General features: G+C 41.8%; 1 protein-coding gene across 3 annotated transcripts in view; it reads right to left on the bottom strand.

Annotated features, from left to right (window-relative positions):
* Positions 1–3,558: 3,558 nt before the first annotated feature.
* The window catches only part of CACNB1 (calcium voltage-gated channel auxiliary subunit beta 1), a 120,169-nt gene continuing 96,965 nt past the window's right edge, over positions 3,559–26,762 (bottom strand). For 2 of the 3 annotated variants that reach the window (XM_083147173.1, XM_083147172.1), the window contains 9 exons: positions 26,082–26,155; positions 24,088–24,242; positions 21,813–21,893; positions 20,024–20,082; positions 14,852–14,961; positions 14,043–14,194; positions 13,381–13,476; positions 12,858–13,043; positions 3,559–6,212 (listed from right to left, as the gene is read on the bottom strand). In XM_083147173.1, coding sequence (XP_083003299.1) covers positions 5,778–6,212; positions 12,858–13,043; positions 13,381–13,476; positions 14,043–14,194; positions 14,852–14,961; positions 20,024–20,082; positions 21,813–21,893; positions 24,088–24,242; positions 26,082–26,155 — 1,348 coding nt within the window. In that variant the 3' untranslated portion in view covers positions 3,559–5,777. Of the gene's footprint in view, positions 6,213–12,857; positions 13,044–13,380; positions 13,477–14,042; positions 14,195–14,851; positions 14,962–20,023; positions 20,083–21,812; positions 21,894–22,083; positions 22,104–24,087; positions 24,243–26,081; positions 26,156–26,762 lie in introns of all 3 variants that reach the window. The other variant, XM_083147174.1, reaches the window with a different exon arrangement.

The raw sequence follows: 26,762 nt of genomic DNA on the forward strand, positions 1-26,762 counted from the left end.
TGTGTGTATATATATATATATATATATATATATATATATACATATATATATATATATATATATACACACACACACGTACAAAGTGCAACAACAGGGCAGCACTCAGTTCAATAACGCAGCACACAGCAGAGATATATTAATTCCATTGTTGCAATGTTGATATGTGGTCATCAAGGAAGCAGATGACAGTGTAATGCTATGTGATGTATTACTGACCTGCATTCTGCCTGCAAATGTAATACAGACATTATCCAGACAAGAGTCCTCTTAACAAACACTTCATTATATATGGTGTTCATAGTACATATATCAGATGTAAGAATACAAGTTGACATTCATCTCCCCATGCAAAATTGTAATTTGCAGTGCAAACCCAAAAAAGAACACTTGAGCTGTGTACACATTAGACATTTTTTTTTTAAACAATGTGCATGATTCCGATGGATCACATGGTCAGTGTGTACCCACTATTGCACACTCCCGACAGTCGTTCATTGCGCCTTCAGGTTGGTTGTGCATGCAACTCAATCTACTGTCGCCAACAACAGCATACTCCAAATGTGGCCACTGATGATCATTTGTAAGATTGCAGAGTGTGTATGCACTATATCATTTGCACAGAAGGTAAAGGGAAATCATTGATGACATCAGCATCATTTACAAATCATCTAATGTGTACCCAGCTTTATTTCCAAGGGTATCAGTACAGAAACATAGCAATAACAGTCATGCGGGCCTGGGCACAGCTGCTACATGTGGCATATAAATTGCCTTTCACATTACTGCTGTAGACAACCTGTGTTTCTGCAACTGTTCTGGAACTACGTATGTGACTTACTTGGTTCCATAATAGCTGAAGACCCACTTTGTCTACAATGTAATATTCAATGTATTGGTGTGGTATACATTGTACGACACAAATATCACCAATGTAATCACTATTGGAACTACAATACATGGTAGACAGTAATTTATAGTTACACAGAAAAAAATAAATGCTATTCCTCAACATCACTTCTGAAAATTTTGCTGCCCCTTCCAGTCATAGGCACCTCATACTCACTAATATATATATATATCTCCTATCCAGACCCCTCGTTCACACTTAATCTAAACAAGTAATCCAAAAACTCCTCTGTTGGCAAGGGAAGGAATATAGAAGATATAAATATAAATATATACAATTGTAGGGTGTCTCCCATAGAATTAGAAAGTCCTTTAGAAAATTCTTTTATTGTCACAAATAATTGACCCAGATGTCCGTATCAATAGTTTTCTCTTTATTAAAAGTATTTTTCAATTAGATAAAAGTGTTTGAGATGTTTTTGTTGTGAATCACCCAACACGTTTCGTCCCCTAAGGGACTTCTTCAGGGAATAACTAAAAACATTCAGAAAATCTTGGGCGAGTAGAATTGATCAGGATAGCCAAGTCTTATATAAAGGCACAGTCTGGCAAGATTCCTATAGCCTTTTGGATTCGGTACTGTGTTCCTTCTAATTGGGTAGCACTGTGTGGAGTGCATGAAATAGTTCAATTGCCATATGACCTTTGAAAAATCTGTCAGGCGCAGTGAAACGCATCAGCAGTGCCACTTTGGATCGCAGTCCGAACCAGCCCAGCAGAGGATTCAACTGTTTACCCTACCACCACCTTTGGATACAAAAAAGTGTTGCATCGTTACTTTATACTTGAAAAATCCCCTCAGGACATCTGTTTTTTTTTTTTTCAAACCGTCCTCAAAGTGACCTCCAGTGGATTGGTGATTTGTGCCACCCAGGCCGACCACTTGGACCTAAGGACATTGCAACCTATAAACCATCTGGAGTGGTAACTATGTCTCAAATTTTGACATTCTGGGCACAATAGGAATGGACTGCTAGTGTGGAAATGGGTTTTTAAATAATTACTATTTACTCATATATTTCTTTTTCATTACATGCCATGTACTGTTGATGCTTTTATATGTGTGTTTACTACTTAGTAAAAATAATTTTGTAAAGATCATCTAATTTTTCTTAAATTATTTAGCGCTGCTCTTTTCTTCCTTTTTTCAATTGCCATAATAGGTTTAAAAAGGAACTTGGTCCCCTCAAAGGGTATATGGATCTCAGATTATGCAAGCTTGCAGTGCCTAACTGACGAACACTCCTCCTGGCTATGAGGTGACTTTTCTGGACACTTATAGAAATTGTCAAAACTGTTGAAGAACTTGAACAGGTGACTCTTTTGGGCCCACTAAAAAGCTGTTTTTTTTTCCTGTGGAGGCTTGAGGACAGGCCTGGTGCCCCCTTTTGAATGGGAAAGAACCTGTGTACTAATAATCTAAGAGTGATATACCCTTTAGGGGACCAAGTTCCTCCATTTTTAAACCTTTAAGGCTATATGTACTTTGCCAGACTGTACTTTTATGTAAGACTTGGCTATCCTGATCAATTCTACTCGGCGAGATTTTCTGAATGTTTTTAGTTAACCCCTGAAGAAGTCCATTGGGGGACGAAACACGTTTTTATGAATATACAGCAAAAACATCTTGAACACTTTTATCCAATGGAAAAATACTTTTATTAAAGAGAAAACCATTGATACGGACTTCTGGGTCAATTATTTGTTAGAATAACACAATTGTCTAAAGGACTTTCCAAGACTCAGGGCGCCACCCCACAATTGCAATAAAAGCTCTTTCAAATATCAATTGTTACTTTCCCATTAAACATGTATGGAAACTTAATTGTTTCAAAAAGGGTTTTCTCCTCCTAGACATTTTTGATTGACATTTAATTTACTGAAATGCTTTGCTTTATCCTTGCTTCCATGAAAGATTTGGTCTCTGCATAGAGTTTTATTGAGTGTATAGAGTACAGCAGAGCTTTGTCATAAACACAGGCAAAAAAAGGGAAAATAAGATCCTGATAATCTAAATGCGTTACTTAAAGTGTCAGAAGATAGGCAGGAGGATAAGCCAATGAATTTACTGCAGTTAAAGATGCAGGACATAGTCAAAATAGTCAATTATAAATAAACACATAACGTTTAAAAACTTGGTTCTTATATATATATATATACTGTTATGGAAAAAAAGATGGCACTCCGGAGGGACTTGGTGCAAAAAATCAACTATAATTTTTCAACTTGCATTTAGCCTTGACAAAGGGGCGTTTGGAGCCCTGAAACGTTGGCACCAAGTCCCTCCAGAGTGCCATGTTTTTTCCATAGAAGTGTCCATAAATATGAAGGGCACCAGGGGCAGCTGAAGGAGAGTGCCGGGCCGCACAAAAGGTATATATATATATATATAGCTGCAGGTGATGGCCTGGCACTCCCACAGCTGGGTCCAACCACCCTGGTGCCCTCCAGATCAGGTAGGTAGACAGGTAAATAAGGCGGCACTCAAACGGGTATTCTTTCAAAGTGTATATTCAAAACGGACCAACGTTTCGGGGTCTTCGTCACCCCTTTGTCAAGGTACAAGGTTCCACACTTGTACCTTGACAAAGGGGTGACGAAGACCCCAAAACGTTGGTCCGTTTTGAATATACACTTTGAAAGAATACCCGTTTGAGTGCCGCCTTATTTACCTGTCTATATATATATATATATATATATATATATAATTTATTTTAATTTATATTTATATAAACAATTAAGATATATGACTGTTGTCTAGATAATGCAACTTTACTATAGTACCTTCGACACTTAGCCAGACTTCTTGGCACTAAGAAAACGAGGGAATCTTTTGTTACATCTATATTTTTATGTTGATAATTATTTATACACCAAGATAGGTCAGTGCTGCATATATAGGATTCTCCACCTTCAGCAATTTTATCCCAGACTGGAGCTCCAGATACTCCACTAACAATACCAACTTAAGGGGAATCAGCCAGGAATAAGCACGGAACATCATACAGCAGGCACGGAGAGTGGAAGAAGGGAATCTTTTTGGATTATCTTTTTAGAAACAAAAATTTGGAACAAGAAATAAAAATGCAGGCAAAGATATAACTATATGCAGGCACAATGTATACAGCCATTCATTAATGCTTTACATCCTGGCTTTACAAGAGTGCAATGTAGTGATACCATTTAGGCTCCAGCTTAGTGCTTCATTGATGAGCATTGTAGCAGGCCCTTTAGGCATGGAGGAGTTAATACATTCTGCGTATGCTCTCTTCACTCCAGAAAATACCTTTATGGCACATGGTGTGTGTGAAATCCTCTCCACCACAGACCCTCCATATGCCCCCAGAAGTCATCAGACTGGGATTGGCCTGACTGCACATTCCACTGGGGGGGGTAGCAAAAGGTGTTTTGGAGGATCATGTCCAAAAGTTCGAGGATATGGAAGTCATATTGTTCTCCCTATAATGTTGGGATTAGGGAAGTCAGTGCCCTGAACAACAGGACAACAAGGAATTCGTAATGTATCCAGTAAACCAAAGTGGCCAGAGGGAATTTCCAATGCGGGATGGGGGACAAAATGCAGTGCAAATGCAGAGTGTTAGAAGGCAGTGTGGGTGCAGTGCACAAGATGACAGTGTGGTTGCAGTGCAAGAGATGGCAGTGTAGGTGCAGTCAGGGTTGAATCTAAGATTTTTGTCACCAATGGCAAGGCAGTAATTTAGCTTAACTCCGTGTCGCTCCCTCCTGCATGCACGTATGGGTATCACATCCAGCACCTGGGGCATGTGCCCCCTACCCCCCAGAGGTGGCCCTGGTACAGTGAATGAGATGTCAGTGCATGGCATGCGATGGCAGCATTGGTGCAGTGCATGAGAAGACAATGTTGGCGCAGTGCACAAGATGGCAGTGTCTTGGCACAAGGCATGCGATGGCAGCATTGGAGCAGTGCATGAGAAGACAATGTTGGTGCAGTGCATGAGATGGCAGTGTTGGTGCAGGGCATGAGATGGCAGTGTTGGAGCAGGGCATGAGATGGCAGTGTTGGAGCAGGGCATGAGATGGCAGTATTGCAGTATTGGAGCAGGGCATGAGATAGCAGTGTTGGCGCAGGGCATGAGATGGCAGTATTGAACTGAAATGATCAGGGTTGATATAGTCATTACTTGAGGATCAGATCCATATGGAATGGATGCAGAGAACTGGTCAGTCCAGCGGCTCAGAATGCCCTCTTGTAGGTCACTTTTCACCATACATTACAATGTTTACAGATTAGTTCTTTACACTAAAAATAAATGGTGTAATTTTTAAAGACTAATAAACTGTCCAATGCTGGACAAATAAGTGTATCATTGTAAGAGGTATAGGCCGACTCAGCACCTGTCATGAGAGGGATTTATTCATCCTAAAATAATTTAGCACACAGATCTGCCATTGACATGACATCAGTTTTGACCCCTTTAGAGAAAGAGGACAGTGTGTGTGTGTGTGTGTGTGTGTGTCCTATGGCAGCATCACTGCAGAACTATGAGCAGAGGGCAGTGTTAGTTCTGGTACAAGTAATACATTTCTTATGCTGCTGCTAGATTCCAAGGTGCAAAGAGGGGAATTAGAAGGCCTTTTTGTGGGTGTGATAGAGGTGTGGATGGCACAGCTGAAAATGTACCTTGTGGGGTCATACATCACTGTGGCATGATTCCTGTAATGATGTTTACAAGAAAAAAAGGTGTAAGGATATATATATTTTGTGTATTTATAAAGGTGTTCTGGAAGGAGCCTATTGTAGATGGAGGAAGGCTGTACACGGCAGATGAGATATATGCTTGTTGTTTGACGGCATAACCATTTAATTCCAGGCTTTGATGGTTTCTCCATTAGCGAATACATACATCTCTCCCCCAGCTGTCCATCTGAACCCTGTTCCTGCCTTCACCTTCATGCCAGTACTGCTCTCTCCCCTTTACTTGAGGTCTTGGGGATTCCCTCCTCCTTCTTTGCTGCAGGTTTTCCTGATCTGGGCCCATTTCTTCCCAGGATCCCTGTCGTTGAAGACGCCCATGCTCACCACCTTGAAAAGAGCCACCATGGCTTTTAGGCTCTGGGTCCTCATAAGGGTCAGTTTCTATGTCCATGCAGGAGTCTCCTGGTTCTGTGTATGCAGAGTCTCGGCTGCCCTGTGTCTCCGATTCCAGTGTATCATGTCGGGATAGGATTCGGGAGCCCATCTGACCTCTCCGCAGCTGCCCCTCGTACACACCTGACCGCTCATTTCCTTCTGATCTCAGTTCCCCATGAACCAAGTATGGATCCTGGTTAGTAATACAAACAAAGTGTACAAAAGACAGAAACACAGGGTTATTTTCATGCACACACACGCAAAGCACATTAGTAGACAACAAATACAAAAATCTTTTATCTAACAGTGACGTTATAGCTATTAATTACATGTACGGTAGCAGGAAACAAACATTGTTATTTGGAATGTAATAATACAAGAGAACTGTAAGATTTTTTGGAGCAAACACACAGGTGAATATGAAAGGGTTGCGTTAGTGCATTTTCATTACACATAAACATGCCATGAAAACAAGTGATGTGTCTGAGCTGATCTCTAACCAGTGACATAGCAGGTTCTGCGCTAATTCCTAACCAGTCACATAACAGTGTATCGCAGCTGATTCTTAACCATCCACATAGCATCTGCGCTAATTCCTATCATGACGTAGCTGGATTTGGGCTGATGTCTAACCAGTCACTCACTAGGTCAGTGATGGCTAACGACACTCCAGCTGTTGTTGAACTACTCATCCCAGCATGCTCTGCATCAGTTTTTGCATGGCCAAATAGCAAAACTGTAGCAGGGCATGCTGGGATGTGTAGTTCAACAACAGCTGGAGTGTCAAGGTTAGCCATCACTGTACTAGTGCATCTGACCTTATCTCTAACCAGTCACATAGCAGCATCTGTACTGATTTGCTATCAGTCACATAGCACTGTATCTGAGCCAGAGGTGGACCAATCGGTGGCGCAGCTGCTTTTAAACAGAATCATTACTATGCCTGACGCTGCTCTGTGGGTTGCAAGCCTGACTAGGGGACCCTGACTGGCTGATGCTGAGGCATGCTGGGAAGATAGGAGGAACTACACAGCCCCAAACCCCTGCATCTCCCAGCCACATCTGCACCATTATCTCCGCAGTCACCGCCTGCCTCTCCTCATTCACCCACTGCTTCTCCTTATTCACCCACTGCATCTCCCTTATGGCGAAGAAAGGGGGACATAGCATATTTTTGCACGTGGGCTCACCACTTGCAAGTTCTGCCATGGGAAGTGTCCAGTCTGGTGGGGATATCTGTGACAGATGTCACCAAAGAGACATTGAAGGAGAGAATATAGCCTCCCTGTCAGAGCTGGATTAAGGTGAAGGGGGTGCACAGGAAGGTCAGTACGCCTGGGCCCCCCTCTATCTAGGGGCCTCCTGTGGTTGGCATGTATTTAAAAAAAAATAAACACAGTGTAATATTCTCCTGTGCAGTTTGCAGCCAGTAATGACAAGGGGGAGGGGGCCCTCCTGTCTAAAGTGCCCGGGCCCCGCTCCCTGTATGGTCCAGGAATGTAGTAAAAACCATAACGGTGCAGATCATATGGGGGTGTTGTAATCTCTCCGTCTCCATCTCCCCGTGACACCTGTCACAGGCACCCCCAGAAAGGGACACACCCAGGACAGCCACCCCCTTCCCCCCCCCCCCTCCTTTCCCAGACAAAATCTGGAATGTACAGTTTTATGAGTGGATCTTGTCAGTATGGTATCCCGGGGTCTGGTCTGGTGCATCTGAATCTGTGGTAATCTCTAACCAGTCACATAGCAGTGTACCTGTCCTGAACAGATGTAGAACCAGCCACATAGCAGTGCATCTGAGTTTATTCATAACCAATCATATAGCAATGTATCCCAGCTGATTCCTAACCAGTCACATAGCAGCATCTGAGCTGCTCTCTAACATAGCACTGTATCTGAGCTTATTTTTAACTAGTTCTAACCAATGACATACAATGGGGGAAATTTACTAAGATGGGAGTTCTATTTCACATGGGATGTTGCTATGGGCAGCCAATCAGAATCTACTTCTTATTTATTTAGCACCTTCTAGAAGATGATAGATAGTATCTGATTGGTTGCCCGTAGTAACATCACATGTGAAATGGAACTCCCATCTTAGTAAATTTCCCTCAATGTAACTGAGTCAATTCCTAACCAGTCACATAGCAGTGTATCAGAACTAACCAATCATACAGCAGTGTATCTAAACTAACCAATCACATAGCAGCAGGGCCAGCTCTACAATTAACCAGCTTTATGCAGCTTCCTAGGGCGCTGGGATTTGTGTGTGTGGGTGTATGTTTCGGGGCACCACAGAAACTGCCTACCACAAAATTAAGGATATCTATGAAGAAGAGATCCTTTTTGCACTTCATACAGGTAGTAGCTGTGGAACTTTTAAGATGCCACCGCCACACTTTCACTTGATGGGCTGGAAAAGTGGGCATTGGTAAAAGTGTGAGTTGAGGTGTGTGTGGGGGCAGTAGGTTAAAGTTTTGCATATGGTGTAGGACAGGTATGTCCAAACTATGGCCCTCCAGCTAAAACTACACAATCCCAATTTGCGGAAGAATTACTTCACAGAAAGAGTAGAATATAAGTGGAATAGCCTACCATCAGAGGGGGTAGACGCAAATACAGTAGTACAATTTAAACATGCTTGGGGTAGGCATATTGATATCCTTACAAAAAAATAAGGATCAAATATGGTTTGAGGTAACATGTTTAAAAAAGGGGCAGATTAGATGGGCCAAGTGGTTCTTATCTGCCGTCAAATTCTATGTTTCTATGTTTCTATGCATTGCAATAGTTTTAGCATTCTCAAATAGCAAAACTGTGACAAGGCATGATGGGACTTGTAGTTTGACAACAGCTGGAGGGCCATAGTTTGGACATGCCTGGTGTAGGGTGTTGCAAAGCCTTACACTGTCCCTGTATGGCAGTGTCTGTGAAAGAATCAATTGGGCAGCAGTGCATAGTATCTGTGCAGAGTATCTGCTGGTAGCGCATCTAAGCCATTAACCAGGCAGCAGCACATTAATACATATTAACTAATTCCTAGCAAGATAAATGCATTGAATTTTTCATGTATGCCTGTAGAATGAATGTTATGAAGATGTTTTACAGAGGAATAATACCTGATATATGTACTGCACATTAGACATAACAGGTGTAACAAAATGTCACAACAGATTGAGAGAGACAATGTAAGGATGAACGCGATAAGATCTCTTATTTAATCAGAGACACTAAATAAAATATACTAAAGGATTATTTGTATCGAAATGCAGCTTCACAACAAACACTTGACCAACTCCAATACAATATTACATGTATACTTTACATATATACCATAAAATAAATACATTTATGTTTATTTTATTCTGCCATAGATCCCTCTTTATATTGCTTAGTAAATGGAAGAAAAAAATGACTATAAAATATAAGAGACATTATGGGCGAGATTCAATGCTGCCCGAGTTCCACGGCAATGCGGGATGATTTTTTTAAAGGCGGAATTAACTTACAAGGCAAAATTATTTTTTTTAAGTCTGAGTTCCGCGGACTGCTAGTACTGCCACTGAACTTTGGCGGCATTAAATCTCGCCCTATATAAATCTGTAACATTAACAAATATATTTAAAAGATTAATGAATTTGTCAGAAGTGAAAATATTAGATAGTAATTTTCTCTGTAGATCTCATAACACAATGTTTTATCGCTATGTCACGCATCCAACCGGGGTGCTAGCTGGCTGCTGGTGCTTCAAGATCAGATCATCTACATGCACTGACTGTTCCATTGCTGTGAATGGGTCCTGGGTTGTACTGAAACTGCTCACCCGTTCACGCAGTACCACAACCCAAATTGAACCTGTGTTGAACCCTGGCTGCTACCCGATTAGAAATGCCAGGTTGCTGGATCCAGGTTAGTTCAACTGGGTACTTTCACACTGCACAATATCTTTAGGTTGCTGCATGTGCACATGTAATAACCAGGGATATTGCAATGTGAAAGAGGGATAAGTTATTCGTTTGTACTGTCTATATGAATGTTATACATTTCATGAGGGGTTCTGCCCAACAATCAGGCTTCATCTGATGCCAGCTCTTCTTCTGTGCACATTAACAACTAGCAATGCTGAGGGAGAGCAGTCTACAGCGATAACCAGATTTCCACTAAGTAGGCACATTTACCGCTAAGCCCCATGCACACTAGACAAGAGAGTAATATACATCGCTCAGAAGGGCCAGTAAAATGTTTACATATCTGTATCGGTTTATAACCAGGATGCCCTCCAGTGTTTTATGATACACAATTCTGTTCTTGTACTGTAGTTCAAATCTGGGTACTGGGACCTTTACCCATATATCCATATTTGCAGTGGATGACCTTATATTTTAGGTTCAAATTACCTGAATCCCGGAAGCCAGAACTATACTACATTATGAGCTCACATGGCCCATCTAATACAAGGAGGGGTGTGCAAAAAGTTTCCAGATGTGCAGTGCATAGGGAAAGCATACATAATCTGACTGTCTGGTTGTGAACTATAACTGTGTCCATCATCACAGAGGTCTATGTTGCTGCCATATGGCGTTTAGTTGAGGTGGATCCCATGGTGACCGTGGTCCAGTTAAAAGCTTGACTTTAGCACGGTTTTGCCTGCTGGGCGACCCAACATCTGACATTCTGACTGTTTGAGTCACTGGAAGTTGCACTGGAAGATATACCAGCTTCGAGCTGTTCCACTGCTCCACCAAGTGGTTTGTGCATAGACTGCTCTGGTAAATACTCAGAAAAAAGTAATGTAATTTGTAAATGCAATATTTTTTGTGAATCCAGAAACTTATATCACACCCCTCCAGTACAGTTGAATAAATAATTGGACAGTTTGAGCCCTTCTATACCATGAGCTCACAGGACAATGTTGAACAAGGCTTCAGTTAACATGGAGGGAATTCTGGTTTTGAAATCCTACATAATCCAACATTAGGGGGTATAGAAAAACAGGTATGGCACAAAACTAAACAACTATTTTAATGAGGATTCACACAAGCCCACTACTTTACATGCAAACTGAACATTTTGTGAACTATAGCAGGGGGACAAAATCCTGACAACTTTATCTGTAACATGCTGTCAAGAATGAAGTAAATTGTAAACAAGAAAGACGGGTTGAGCCAATGGTTGCCTAGCAACCTAGTTATGGAACAATCAGGACTGGTGCCAACAGAATACCAAACCCATTTAATCAACCTAAGGCACATCATGTTCATTTGCCGAATGAAGCATAGGTTATTTTACAAGTATGGCTAAAGCATCAGGTTAACTTTGAATTGTTAACACGTTAAAGGCAGTGCCCATTTTAAAACACATTTAAAACAATTCTAAAATGATAAAGAAATAGAACAATAATTATTCATCAAGTACAGTAAAAGCTATAACTGGCATATTTTACTACTAAAGTGTAACAGTAGTAGCCCAGACTTAGGCGGCAATGCCGAGGTAAGCAATGACTGTAGAAAAGAGTGGGCAGGGGAGAAGAAGGCACTACAGATTAATAATGGGGACAGGATAAGGGTTTAAGGCATGAAGTCTTCAGGATGAGGAAATAAATGTCATTAGTCACCACCTGTGAACATCTTTCCTGTTACTGGGTGATATCTGTAAAGAGATGTCTGGCGAATACTTTCTCCTTACAAAAGTACTAATACCATTATATCACGATTTCAAACAAATTAAATGTGGATTTAATTTGCTAAAAAAAAAAATCGGCACAAAAACGTCTTTGGTGGAGCTTTGCTAATTGACTTGCATAGAATGCCTAGATTTATGCTAAAATGCATGTGAGGAGTAGCAGAAGCTTATAGCAACAGAGTAAGGACGTGCCTCACAAAGTAAGCAGTAGGTGCATCTAGTTTGGCAGATATTGAAATGTAATATTTGGGTGCCATTTTTAGGGGCATTCCGTAGCCATGTGGAGGACTACGGTATGGAGCACTTTTCACTGTACAAATGCCCTTTATTTTTTTACCATGTCTGAGTTGCTGGAGATGGGGTGGTGGCCTATACTCTTAATGGCAGGGGCGCTACTAAATATTTGTAGGCCCCATAGCAAAATATTATAAGGGACCCCTATTTAGCAACTGATAAATGTATTACTTTGACAGTAAAGATGGGCCCTCTTCAGCTCTGGGCCAAACTGAGCAGCATTTTAAGGGGAAAAAAAAAAAGAGAACATTTTAGGCTAAAAACCCCCACTACTTCAGATTATATGCACATTTTTGGGGTCCAGCAGTTTACCCAGAGAGGTAGGATGGGTCATCTGGCAGCACCAGTGCAAATCTATTGTGCTCTGCACATTCTCTGCATGTTGTGAATTGTCATTATCTGTGTTTCATCAGCTGCATCATTAAAAAGGGGGTGTAAAGATTTCCTATTTTGCTCACCGGTGATCTTGGCCAAAATGACGTTTATTTATCTTTGTGGTCTCAGTAGATATAAGTTAAGTTTTTGTCAACATTGCTAGCAATGTGTTCTGTAAACAGTCTTCCTATTTATACAGCACTTTACAAGTAACAAGCTAACTGGATGAACGCTAATAATGCATTGCTTGTTTTTGGATGTTGTCCCCTCTATATTAGGATTATTGCCCCATTTTAATGTAGATAGCTCTCTAGATCAGGGCAATAATGAGGATATTTTGTGCTGGTGCCCATTAAATGAGACATCTGTAGGTCTTTGTTCCCCAAAGCTAAACAGTGTGTTCATCCATCTTAGGGGATGACCCTGCTTCCCCACGACCTCCCCATAAGCCCAGGTTCTGTTTGAGTGAGGTGAGCACTTGCACCTGGAGGTTGGAGACAGGTGCAGGGCTGGAAGCCAGGGCTGCTGTAGCAAGAGTGCGATTGAGCAGTGGATTGGGTGGGTTAATGCTTGCTGGGTGAGTGGCCTTCCAGTAGGCTTCTAAATATTCTGCTAGGTGCTCACAGGCATCTTCCAACTGGTTCTCATCCAGGATGATGTCAAACATTTCCTGTGGGCAGAAGAAAGAATAACACAATTACTGCATAGCTTTCATCCAACGGTATTTGAGTCTGAAAATGATGTGCTCAATAAACTATCAGTTATGCTTTTGTCATTGAGACAGTCATGCATAACAACAAAAGCTCCTTTTCATATCCCGTGGACATTCAATTTTAAAAAGTCATTAACTATTCTAGACATTTATTTTCAGAATAAAAAGGAAACAAGTCATTCATGTAAATGGAGCAGATTGTGTTTGTTTATTGAGCAGGATGTGAACTTGTCACAGTAGTAGAGCATTACTCTGTGTTCTATTAAGTATGACTGCCAGGAACGCCGACACTCACTGGAGGGCACTGAGCCAGTTTATCTGCTGCCACCATCTGTACATTTAAATGTTTTGCTTGTGACTTCCCTCTGGATTTTATCAGCCTATGTAATACCTGGGAAGGAAAAGAGAAGAGAGAGTTCACATGAAATAAACAGCATTTTAAGAGAAACAGTAGGGGGCAGAGTAGACAATGTTACAATAAAAAAATAGGGCATGCATGTACAGGTGATGGCGTGAGTGTATTTTCCTGTGTTCCCTATGAAGGGAACACATCAGGAATGGATCTCAATTAGTTCACACTGTCAGTACTGGCGGTACTCACGCCAACTGCTGACAAAGTGATGTAATAGTTTGTTTTATCACTGATTCCTATTGTAAAGCGCAATGGAATTTTCTGCGCTATATAAGAAACTGTAAATAAATAATAAATAAATGTAAGCAGCTGGCTACATCTTTGCTTTGAGTGCTCAATATAAGACTAGGCGTGTGTTTGCCTTGTAAATGATTGTCCCTCAAAAATAAATGTCTGAGTACATCCTGCCAAATCTCTTTTTCTGTGTGTGTGTGTGTGTGTGTGTGTGTGAAAGGGGAGGGGGGGGGGGGGGTGGAGAGGGGGAAGAGAGTAGCCTGCCACACGGCAGCTGCCTCTGTGTGGGCCCACCTTCTTCTTGCACTCACTTTTGGCGAGGTGATCTTAATGTAGACAATGATTGGTGCCAGCGATGTCTTTGCAAGTTGAGCTGGGTGGTTAATGGTATCAGCATCAAGAGCAACCAGTTGAAGTGTTCGCGCCAACTCAAAGATACGCTCAATCTCACTTTGTACCTCCGCTGTACCAGATGAATAGGTAGAAACATGAGTTAGAAAACAGCAGTGATTTACATGATAAAAAAAAACAGGCAATTAATTGCATTAAGCTGCCCAATTACAGTAACATATTTATCACTATGTCTGTGGCACACAAATAATATAAAACACTGCAATACAAACCAAATTATCATGGTTGAAAATATTATTTGTTACAATGTGTTTCCACATACAATCAAAATCTAAAAGTATTTGCCCAAAGCCGTATCTTACTAAAAAAATACATATATATATATATATATATATATATATCATGTACATCAGTCTTTCTTACACAAATCACTTGCTTATTAATAATATTGTTCCTTTAAAACATATAAAATGTTTGCATTAGTTGGGCAACATAATTATTGTCACCCCGCAATGCAGGGTAATGCTGTCAGTCTCACTCTGTACTACACATAATAAATAACACTACTTAGGCACTCCATCAATGATTCCAGGTTCTATGGTTTGCTCTACCACTAGCAGTGGACAGGTCTTTGCATACATTTACCCACCTGGCTGACCATCTCCTGTCCACATCACATTCTACAACATCCCCTCATCATAAAGCTGGGCACACACCTATGCAATTATCACCTGATTGGCTGAACAGCTCAGGAGTTCCAAACACTCACCCAGACTGGACCGCGTGTTAGATCTTTCCATGATATTGTGCTTGCTGGGGTTGTTCAGGACAGAACGTTTGGCCAGGGATATATCAGCTGTGACACGAGTTATGGAAATTCTAAATAGGCAAAAAAAACAAAAAACATACATTTGCATAGGACCAAAGTGATTTAAATCTGCCAATATATATTTATAAATATTCAAGCATGTCTCTGTAAACTTAGCTGCAGAACATTACTTTAATAACGGATGGCTTTATACCAAAATAAATCTGTCCAGCATGGTCTGGGCTCCCACCTCAACCAGGACAACAATGTGAAATGATTACACTTTAACATTGCTGGCCTCCTCTTAAGCCTAAAGTGCAGTGGCGTAACAACAGCCCTAAGGACCCCATGGTGGTGGGGAGGCGCTAAGTAAGTGTGGGCCAATGTCTCCAGGGGCTATCGCTGCACTGCTGCGGTCTGCCTGGATCTGCAGATCTACTTGTCTGCAGTCCTGGTGCTCCTCCTGCTGCTAATGATAAATGGCCCTCACAAAATGAGCAGACAATCTTTGAGGATGCTTAGAGGAGGCAGTCTCCTCTTGCATCCTTAAAAATGGTCTGCTGCTAGGGGCAGCCATTTTGTATGAGGCATTTTTCATTAGCAGTAGGAGGAGCGCCAGGACTGCAGACAAGTAGATCTGCAGGTCCCGGTCACAGACCCCACGGCGGCGGCAAGCGGAGGGGTGGATGAAGGCAGGGGGGTCTTTACTTTACTGATAATGAAATAAACATTCAAGTTAGTATAGAAGATTGGCAAAGTATACTGCATTCAAGGTACACTATATGGACAAAAGTATTCAGACACCAGACCATTACACCAACAGGGACTGTGATGATAATTTATTCAAATACATTTACTTTACTATGATAGTTGGTCCCCTTTTTTGCAACTATTACAGCTTCCACAAGATTTTGGAGTGCTTCCGAGGGAATTTGTTCCCGTTCATTCTATATAGTATTTATGAGGTCAGGCACTGATGTTGGACGAGAAGGCCTGGCTCTCAATCTCCTTACCAGTTTATCCCAAAGGTGCTCAATGGGATTGAAGTCAGGGCTCTGGGTAGACCAGTCAAGTTCTTACACACTAAACTTCTCAAACATTGTATTTATAGTCCTTACTTTGTGCACTGGAATAGAAAAGGCCTTCCCTAAACTGTTGCCACAGAGTTGCAAGCATAGCATTGTTCAAATGTCTGGGTATGCTGAAGAATTAAAATTGCCCTTCACTGGAAGGGGCCTAGCCATTATCCCTCCTCCACCAAACTTCAAAGTTGGCATAATGCAGTCAGGCAGGTAATGTTCTCCTGGCATCAGCAAAATAAAAACTTGCCCAACTGACTGCCAAAGTGTGATTCATCACTTCACAGAACACATTTATTTTGTGCCACAGTCCAGTGTCAATGTGCGTTACACCACTCCATCCAGCACTTGCCATTGGACTTGGTGATGTGAGGTTTGCATGCAGCTGCTTGGCCATGGAAACCCATTCCATTAATGCCAGTGGAATTTCTGAACTTTTCAAATATGGAGTCAACAGAGTGTTGGCAACTTTAACGTAGTTGTTGACCCCATTCTTTGATTTTCCCTGATCTTCCCCTTTGTGGCTGAGTTGCTGTTATTCCTTTATTCACTTCCACTTTCTAATAATATAATTTACTGCGGACTGCAAAATATACAGCAGGGATGACATTTCACAAACCATCTTATTGCAAAGGTGGCATCTTATCACTACCGCACTTATAGTCACTGAGCACTTCACAATTATGTATCACAAATGTTTGAAAATGGAGAATATATGGTTAGGTGCTTTATTATATACACCTGGGGCAACAGGTCTGATTGAAACAACTGAATTCAATAATTAACATGTGTGGCCAAATACTTTTGTCCATATACTGTATGTAGAATGGTTGAAATAAGTCTACTGACATTGTCATCGCATCATCGGGGCGGGGAAGGAGGCTGCACTGGGAGCTGAAAGTGCTGCCTTCGCCATAGTGTGCACATGACCCGGGTCGCTCGACCTGGGTTACCCATTCACAATGCAGCTTGACCCGGGTCAGAGCCATGTTCAAACCCGGAGTGGGCATTTCACACTGCACCTCAACCCGGGTTGGTGACCTTACAACCCGGGTTAAGAATGCGGTCTGAAAAGGGTATAAATGAAAAATAACTAACTTCTAAAATCAGTAACAAAACTCCTTTCAAGAGCTTAATCTGTGGACAGTGCACAGAACAAGTGCACTCTTATCAGTGGAATAAACAATTGTTCCTTCACCTATGGTTCCTGACAATAAAATTGGGGTTCCTTCAAGTAATACCATTTTTCCACTAGCAGAAATAACCAGTAATTTCCACAGGGACGAGTATCAGCCAGGTTTTCTGCCAGTGGACATGCTCTCTTCTCAAATAACTGTGTGGATTTCCCTGCAATTTAACCCAGGTAATTGCCAGGGTTAAACCCAGGATGCTACTGGGTAGAGGGGTAGTAGAAATGCTTCCAACCCGGTATGTTTGAAGAACAGAGCTGATCGAAGCTTCTGGGGTATTTTTATGTACATGTCTAGGTACAGCAATGGCTCAGGTATACTGCAAACAGTTTCCTCAAACGTTTTACATGTCTTGTGTGAAGACACTTTTTAAAAAGTTTCATATTGAATATTTGGGACTAAAATAAAAGTACAAACATTTCAAATAAATAAATGGTGGTCTCTTTAATCAGGAAATGTTTTATTTAATGGTGGCCCTTTTGGGTAATGGTGGCCCTGTTTTGTGATCTCTCCCTTGGTAAAGCCTTTTAAAAAGGCCTTTACTTATGTAATATTTAGGAAAAAATAGGCCTTATCCGGGTTAAGTGTAAACGGGGCTGATCCAGCAATTTAGCATTGACCCAGGGACAAATTACCAGGTCTGATCCAGGTTGCTCAAGGAAAGGGCGTATCAGTATTATTACTTTGTCTAAAACTATGCCACACTTCTAAGATAATAAACTGTGTAAAATACAAATATGTATAGTTGTCATTAACAAAGTGATTGAAAGTCTTTACTAAAATTATATCATTCCAATTATATTTACAATATTTCAGTTCGGTGAGACTTGAGGAGGAACGGAATAATCCAGGATTATAGTATCGCATGGACTGTTATAAGCAGTTACACCAATTCATACATATATAAATAGTCTCCATTTATGCTGAGCTGGTGAGAGGCAGTGCTGGGAATGTTGCCTGAATAACTGCATGCACTGAATGGTTTGTATGCCTTAGTGACTGTACAATCCTTCTGGCTGAAAGCACACCATGGATATTACTGCAACTCTCTGGGGATTTCCATATCTTGATATTCAATTCATTTCTGACTAATCACTTGACACAGACTATTACAAGTGTTTTGAAATATTTGTGTCAACCGAAAGCCTCACACACACGCGCACACACACATTGTATCTAAAAATATCACGCTGTACTCTTCGCCTACTCAGTGTGGAGGCAGTCATTTGGGGGGGGGGGGGGAGACCAATATTCAGGAGAATACAACCTATCAATTAACTGGGAACTCCTATTCTCTTAGAATTATTTCTGCACAGATTTGCAATATTATATCCTGGGAATCTGGAAAGCTATGCAAACAGAAAGGAGAGGTAAACAATTGCTGCTCTGCAATGTTCTCTTCTATCACTGTCACTGTCATGTGGAAAATACCAGGCACAGTGTGAAGGACCATAGCTAGGGCATCCATTAGACAGCCTAGGCTCCCAGCTAAGATGCAGTAGGCAATGATGCGCCAAGATGAACTCTTTCTTGTTTTGGCTGTTTTGTGAAGGGGTCCCATATCAATATGTTGTTTAGGGCCCCAAGAGGTCTTAATCCAGTTGTAGTAATAACAGAATGTATAGTAGATTTTAATCATGTAGCTCTAAATTATTGTAAAATATACTATTTATATAGGCATTGTCGTTAATAGATTCCATATAAATATTTGCATTAATCTGCTGTAATAAAGTTTATAATAACATATCTTACAGTGATGGGCAACCTGATATAATGATAAGCTACAAAACGCTGCATATTACTCTTTTCTATACTGAAAAAATCCTCAAACCTCAGCCCCCCCAACACACACACATCAGCCAGTTACTCTGTAAAAAATGCCATTACAGCCCTTCCAAATGCCACTGAGTCCCCACATTCTACAGAAGTCTCTGATACCACTTCCAGATCGCTATGCCGGGTCGGACCACCCTTTCACATTAAACCCGGGTCGCCGAATATACATAGGGTGACCTGGGTTTAACCCTTCATATAATCCGGGATGAATTGCCGTGTTGGTCGACCCAGGTTATTTATTTTGGTGCTTTCACACCGCACCTCGACCCGCAACAACCCGGCAATGACCTGGGTTATTATAAATGCTATCTGCTTTGAGTTTGAGTGATCCTTAACCCACCCACATGCACTCATATACCTTTCGCTGGAGATGCCACTGGCCATCCACTACTAAACAAATTACTAATTAACCCCGGTTGTATAAGAACTACACAATCCCTGTCAACATGAGAATGGAAGGATGTTGTGAAGATGTGCTGCAAGACCTCCCTGCATTGTGCAGTTGTTATATGATGAATTAGGCAGCAGGTACATTTTATTGTATGTTTTGTGCCTATCTGAGATTTACACAGAGGGTGAAGCACAAGCTGAGGCCAATAGGGTAAGGGGCAATGTCATACACCAGAGTTATGAATGCAAAACGTTGAAAGAAGTTATATACAGTGATGTGTCTAGCTATTGCACTATAGGATAATAATACAGCTTTCACATTGATATTCCGGGTGGGACCCAGGATTTCGATCCTGGGTCCCACCTGGGTCTGGCACTATCACATTAAAACCTGTGTATAATTGGCAACAGGGTTTAACCGTTCTTATATCCCGGGTCAAATTGCTGGGTTGGTCAACCCGACATATAAAGTTTGGTGCTTCCACTTCGACCCGGCAACAACCTGCCAATAACCCGAGTTTGAAGTGTTGTGTGAAAGGGGTATCTGTTAACTTTCATGCTTGGTTTATATGTTGTGTCGCATGTGCTTATAAAAACTTGTTGACATGTCTATACAGATGAAATAACAGATTCATTACCTTCCATCAAAACGATGTTTCAAGAAATCAAATAAGGCTTTTTGCATCATATCTGTGACCTGCAGGCACACAAACAAACAAGGGTTAGAGAATCCAGATTGGTGACAGCAAAATGGCATGTAGTCAGGTACAAACAGAGGAGTGAAGGCTGCAGGAAGTGGTGTGTTGAAAAGATATATATAAAAAAATAAAAATAAAAGGTGAATTAAGAAATAAACATAAAATAAATGTTGGAAACCCGGCAGTCCCCACGGCTGACCAGCTTTGGCAGTCAGTAATACAGACATACGGGACCTTATTCTGATTGACTCGTAAGGCTGCGGAACTCGCTGCCTTGCGAGTCCATCAGACGCCGCCCGCTGCCCGCAGTGCCGGCCGCCACCCCCCCTCACTTGCACAACCTCCCGCACGGTTATGTATGGATTATTTATATAATCATCCATTCACAGGCGGAGAGAAATCATTCGATGGTCACCGACCATCGAATGATTTCTCCAGCGCTCACAGTTCAGAGACACCTATATAGTGTGACTTTGAACTGCGGGCGCCCTGTGCGAGGATAGGGCGGGCAGCTGACATCTGGTGATGTCAGCTACCAGGCCCCCGCATATCTGTCACAGCTTTATTAGCTTGAGAACGCTCAGTGTTCTCATGGAAACGCCCATGAAACGCTGGGCGTTCCCATATGCTAATGAGGCTGCCCAGTGCTCCCGCCCTTCTCCGCCCCTCGCTCGCCGTGTGGGGTACGTGCACCCGGCGAACTGAATGTTCACCGTGGGTGCACGCACCCTGTGTCTGCACATGTGCAGAAACGCGCCTGCGCATACACAGATGCAAAGCATCGGTCCTCCATGAGAATGCACGGACCGAACAGATCAGAATAAGGTCCACAGTGCAGCAGTCAATCCGGTGACGGGACCCTCCATTTCACCTCTTTAAGGGTTTTTTCCCCCTTACCACCCAGCACACCTGTGTTAGGCAGTTGAGGCAATGAAGTTACAGTAAAATGGAGGAAGGATATAATAAGCCTCCCAGCGCTATCATTAGTAGGCTGTGGCAGCTGTTATGCTATAAGCTGCTGCTTCTGGGTGAAGTAAGTTGGTGGCTTAAGATAACAATTAGAGTGCCAGGGCCTCAGCAGATATGGTGACCTTCTTCCAGGGTGGGCTGCCAACACTGCCCTGATCCCACTCCCCAGAGCCTCATTCCCTAAGGGGATTAAGGCAACCTAAAATAGAGGGGAAAATGCCACTAGAAATAAATGAAAACCTCTAGGTTTCCAAAGCTTTGTGCCTCTCTGCAAGAACTAAAAAATCACTAATGAGCTAGGGCACAGGTTCTCAAACTCGGTCCTCAGGACCCCACACAGTGTATGTTTTGCAGGTCTTCTCACAGAATCACAAGTGAAATAATTAGCTCCATTTGTGGATCTATTAAAATATGTCAATGAGTAATGAATGCACCTGTGCACCTGCCCAGTAACCTGGAAAATGTGAACTGTGTGTGGGGTCCTGTGGACCAAGTTTGAGAACCCCTAAGCTAGGGGAAGGGGGGAGCATATAAGGGAGGGGGATCTTTAGCATAGTAGCCTATTTCCAGGCCTCTCCCTCATATCCCAGCATCAGTGTTCCCCAGACAGGACAAAAATTGAATATTTTAGCCAGCTCGTTCTTCTAATATGCCACTGACATCTACATTTAATATTCAAATTAATTAAGAAGCCGCAGGTCACAGAACTCCTTAGTTCAACAACTTCTGCAGCTGCTACAACTGTTCCCTTTGACATTACCTCATATCCTTTTAGTGAGGGTCCAACTAAAATGATTGGCCTCATGGAAGGAACCACATCATATGGGGGGATGTGCTCTGTCTGTAACAGAAAGACTTGGTTATACCTCTCCTACCACCTGTATTTTCAATCATTAGGCATCATGCACCCCATTTGTATAACATCTATGGTCCACAGACACAACACAGCATGCAATATTCAGGAGCTTAACACAGCATCACAACAATACGAATTAGGGTGACATAATAGACATATGCAGACAATTACTTACTGACTTCTGCCTCTGTTTGGCTATGTGTAGTCAGTGCAGAAAACAGAAGGGAAAGGAGAGTGGTGCAGGGGCAAATGGTGTGATAGAATAGGGGCAGGGTGAAAGTGAAGAGGTGGCGGTTATGAGATAATGGAAGGAAAGGTCAGTGAATAGATAGGGGATGAAAAAGTGAAAAGAGATTGGAAAAAAAAAGAAAACATATCATGCATGTTACTGCTATAATCACAGAGGCATGCATGTGCAGAAACATGTATGCACTAACACATAGAACCCATAAGTACTATTTAAAAAAAAGGAATTGAATGCACATACATGGCTTGTTATTACGCCTGTATATGAGTGTGGATCTTTTAGCAGCCACAATTTATGAACAGTGATTAAAAAGAAAATTAAGTGAACAATATCATCTAGCTCAGGCATGTTCAAACTGTGGCCCTCCAGCTGTTGTGAAAATACACATCCCAGCATGCTTTGTCATAGTTTTAGCTTTCCCTAATAGCAAAACTGTGGCAAGGCATGATGGGACTTTTAGTCTCATAACAGCTGGAGGGCCATAGTTTGGACATGCCTGATCTAGCTGAAAAGCCATCTGTTGATTATTCAGCTCCGGCATGGAAAAGAATCAACATGGAAGGATAAAATAAGTAACTGACATTATTACTACTGTAATTCATATTGTCCAGTAGTATATTGTCATGATACGCAGTAAATGAAGAAATAGTTTATGCTTTTATACACACTAAACTCATGTTAGCGTAACTCCCAGTTGTAATGGAGACATTTGCCTCAGGTGTGTGTGTGTGGAGGATGTATACATGGGCACCAAAAAAGAGTCCTGCTACAGAATACCAGTACCCACAGCATAGGGATGGGGGGGGGGGGGGGGGGGGTGGAGTGGGGATCTTGTCTCCTGGTGATGGGGATGACGAAGTTCCACCACTGAATAAAATGTATAGTATCACTAGGAACACTAATGCCAAGGTGTCAGCATGTTTGCCTTATTCAATTACAATAAAGTTTTATGTAATGTCCTGACACATATCTCCATGTGGTCTCTGCAACTGATTGGCTGCTCCATATTACCTGTGGTTGATCAATACAATACCTATTAATGGAGCCAGAGAGACAGCCTCAGGTCTCAGACACACTGTCTCTTTGACTATTCAGTTTTTAACACAGTTTTATTTTTATTTTTCTGGAAGTAGCCTTATTTTTTTATATTAACCAGCTGTAACTTTCCTGGATTCAATCTATTCTTAATATCTGTAATTGGTATCTATGTAAGACAAGTTGATGTATGAATTATGTTTCATACACAGGTACAGTGTAGCAATAGGCACCAGCTCATTAGACCCCTTGTTTAAGAGATCAAAAATGCTAACCTTTGTCCACTCCAACCCACGCTTAAATCCTAGATATAGTCACTGATCTTTGTTAATAATGCTCACCGGTCTTGAGTAACAGCAGCGTGTTTCTGGAGACAGACAGCTCTTCTACTGCTATTGCTAATATATTTTGACACTTTTTCAGGAACTTGTATTTAAGCGGAATGAACTAGTTATACACCAGGGAGACACTAGTCCTGCCATGGGACCTTCAGCAGTTTATGTGAGCACCGGTGCCTTTTTATTATACCAATAAGTACTGGATAGAACATTAGTTCAAATACTAACACAATACTAAGTGTTACCTATAATCTCATCATAAAATCTACAATATAGCAACTCCTAATGCTCATGACCCATGGGGGTCATGAGTCATGGTAGTCACTAAGCTTTGCCCTGATAATGGTTTCTAGAGCCATAACTACACAGCACACATAGATATACTGTATGTGTATAAATATAGACATCAAAATATGCAAAACCACAAACAAACACAGGTCACACTTCCTGATTGCACAATAGAAACACTCTTCAAACACAAGCTTTGTGTTACCAAACTTGCAGCAAACCTTGGAGGGTGACGAGTGTTAGTAATAACAATGGGTGGGGTATTGGTTACCTTTTTAAAGAAAGGGACACGTTTGGTAGTGGATGGGGGGGTTGTTACGCTTCCAGTGCTGTTGTTTGGGGTGTGTTGAGGAACCTGATGCTCTGTCTCATCATATTCTAAATCAGCAGGATCTAAGTCATAAGCTAATGGGGATTCCAGGGGACCTGGAGATGAGGAGATGGTTTCAGGGATGCAATAGAGGAAGACTGATATAGCAGAAAATGTCAAGTGAGTCAGAGAATAGGAAGGGAGGTGGGGAAAGGGGTCATAAAGAACAGTGCTTTGGAAACAACAAAAAGAAGAATGCAGAAATGTCAATAAAAAAAGCCATCATGAAAAACAAGGGAAGATGGTAGTAGGACAATAAATGGATGAGGGGTTAAGAAGATGGAGAGGATGGAAAGAAGAGACAATAAATGACAGGAGATGAGAAAGATAGTATAAGATGCAATGAGGCTGATAGTGAGCTGAGAGCACAGAAGGAAAGGACAGTTAACTTTCCACCTTTGCAAAATCACGTTGCAGTGCAGTTGGTGCAATGCATTTGGGGCCTGCTGCAGTAAAGGGGTCCACAGCATTACAATGAGTCACACTGACTCATTACACTGTATACCATACCCCCCATTCATGCTCCATGTTGTAGGTCACCAGTCCCCCAGTAATCTGCAGCAGCTGCTGCCTGTCTGAGTGTGACCAGCTGGAGAAGGAGTAGGAGGAGGAGCCACGATCCTCTACTCTCTCTCAATTGCTCCCACACTGGATTTTTTCCTAAGGCTACAGTATCTTTACCACCTGCACCGCGGATCTGACATCACGATCCGGCGACCATTACCAGCGTTAAACCCAAGAAGGATCCACCATCAATGCATTGCCGTTCTGTGTTCAGGTAAGAAAATTGTAAAACAATATATTTGCCATCCACTTGCTGTCACCCTCTCCCTGTCACTAGCTACTATATCCCTCTCACTGGTGTCACCTTTTGCCTGTCACCCTCTTCTTGTCACTCACTGCAGTCACCCTCTACCTGGCATCACCAGATCCCTGCCACCCACTGGAATCACTCTCTCCCTGTAACCCACTGCTGTCACTTTTTCCTTGTCACCCACTGCTGCCACCCTATTTTTGGCATTACCATCTAGTTGTTACCCACTGCTGTCGCTCTCTCCCTGTCACCCATTGCCTCTTACCTTCACCCACTACCTAAGCCTATCACCAACTGCCCCACCCTGTCATCCTATTTCCTTCCCTGTAACCCATTGCCTCTCCCTGTCACCCACTGCCTCTTCCTATCTTAGTTTCCCTGTTACCCTCTACCATGTGTCATATAATGATTTTTGGGGTGGGAAGGGGCTATAGGCATATTTTTGTACCTGGGCCTACCACTCACAAGTTATGCCATTGCACGTGGGAAAGATTTGAAATCTGCAGAGAGATTTAGGTTTGAGACAAATGTGTTCAAACTCAGATCTAAATAGAGCTGTCCAACATTTGTGGGCTACATGCAAAAGCAGCCACTATTTACCTTGCATGCAACAACAAAAATATTTGCATCCCCTCCATTGCAACATAGTCTCTATTAAATACAGCTTTACCAGCTCTTTTTTACTTTGCTCCCAACTTAGAATCAGCCCCAGTATGAAAAAAGATCAATGACAGTAAATGAAGTTAAGGTCGGGGCCCATATTCTGAGTGTTTGATAAAATAGAACCCTGTGCATTCTTCTATCTTCTGTATCAGATTTCTTGTGTATTCCTTTTTAGATGTGAGCTCCATTCACCAAAATCACAAAAAAACCTTCATTTCATTCAATCCGTCATTACACCGCATTCAATGTCGTAAAAATACTATACTATAGGTTGTGTATTTGTCTAATTGCATTGTAACAAATGCAGCAATAAGTTATAATTGTCTCATACATCCAAGGCATGTATGCAATGGGTTGGCGGTTCTAACATGGGAATATGGTTTCTGAGCGAAAAGATGGTCAATAACGGATCATTTACCTGCGGCCGGGGGTGTTGGTCTGCGAGTGCCACTGACAACGTCACCTAAACTATTTGAGTTCCCAATGGATTTACTGTAATGAGAAATTAGCAAAGAGAAATATTAAGTATGTGGCGTAGGAGCATCATACAAATTATGTGTTTTAATATCTATTTATACAGTGCTTAGATATTATACAACACTGCTTATTGTAAATGGAATATGCTGCGAGAGATTCTATCTACTATCTTCTAAAAGGTCTTAGATAAATCGCTAAGTAAAAACTCAATGGATGCTATGGGCAACATTTAATATTTAAAAAAAGAAAAAAAAAGTACTTAAGTAAATATATTCCTGAGTTAGTAAGGCCAATTTAGTATGTTTTTGGTAAATTACAGTACTTGTGAATTATCCGGGCGCCCGATATTTTGATCGGGTCCGAAAAATCGCGTCGTATCGCGTGTTAACCAAATGCGATGCGATGCGACGCGACGAGAGAAGGACCCGGTTTTAGCAGTGGACCCGATTTTAACATTGGAATCAATGTAAAATGGTCCCTGAGACCCGATTTTACATTTATTTCAATGTAAAAATGCCCAAAACCCCCAAAAAAGTGAAAAAAGGGAAATCCCACCCCCATTGTTAACGCCACCCCACTAATGACACCAACCCGAAGCGTGGCGAGCACAGCGAGCCCGCGA

Source organism: Crinia signifera, chromosome 6 (assembly GCF_055691185.1).
Source record: "Crinia signifera chromosome 6, ASM5569118v1, whole genome shotgun sequence".
Taxonomy (NCBI): Eukaryota; Metazoa; Chordata; class Amphibia; order Anura; family Myobatrachidae; genus Crinia; species Crinia signifera.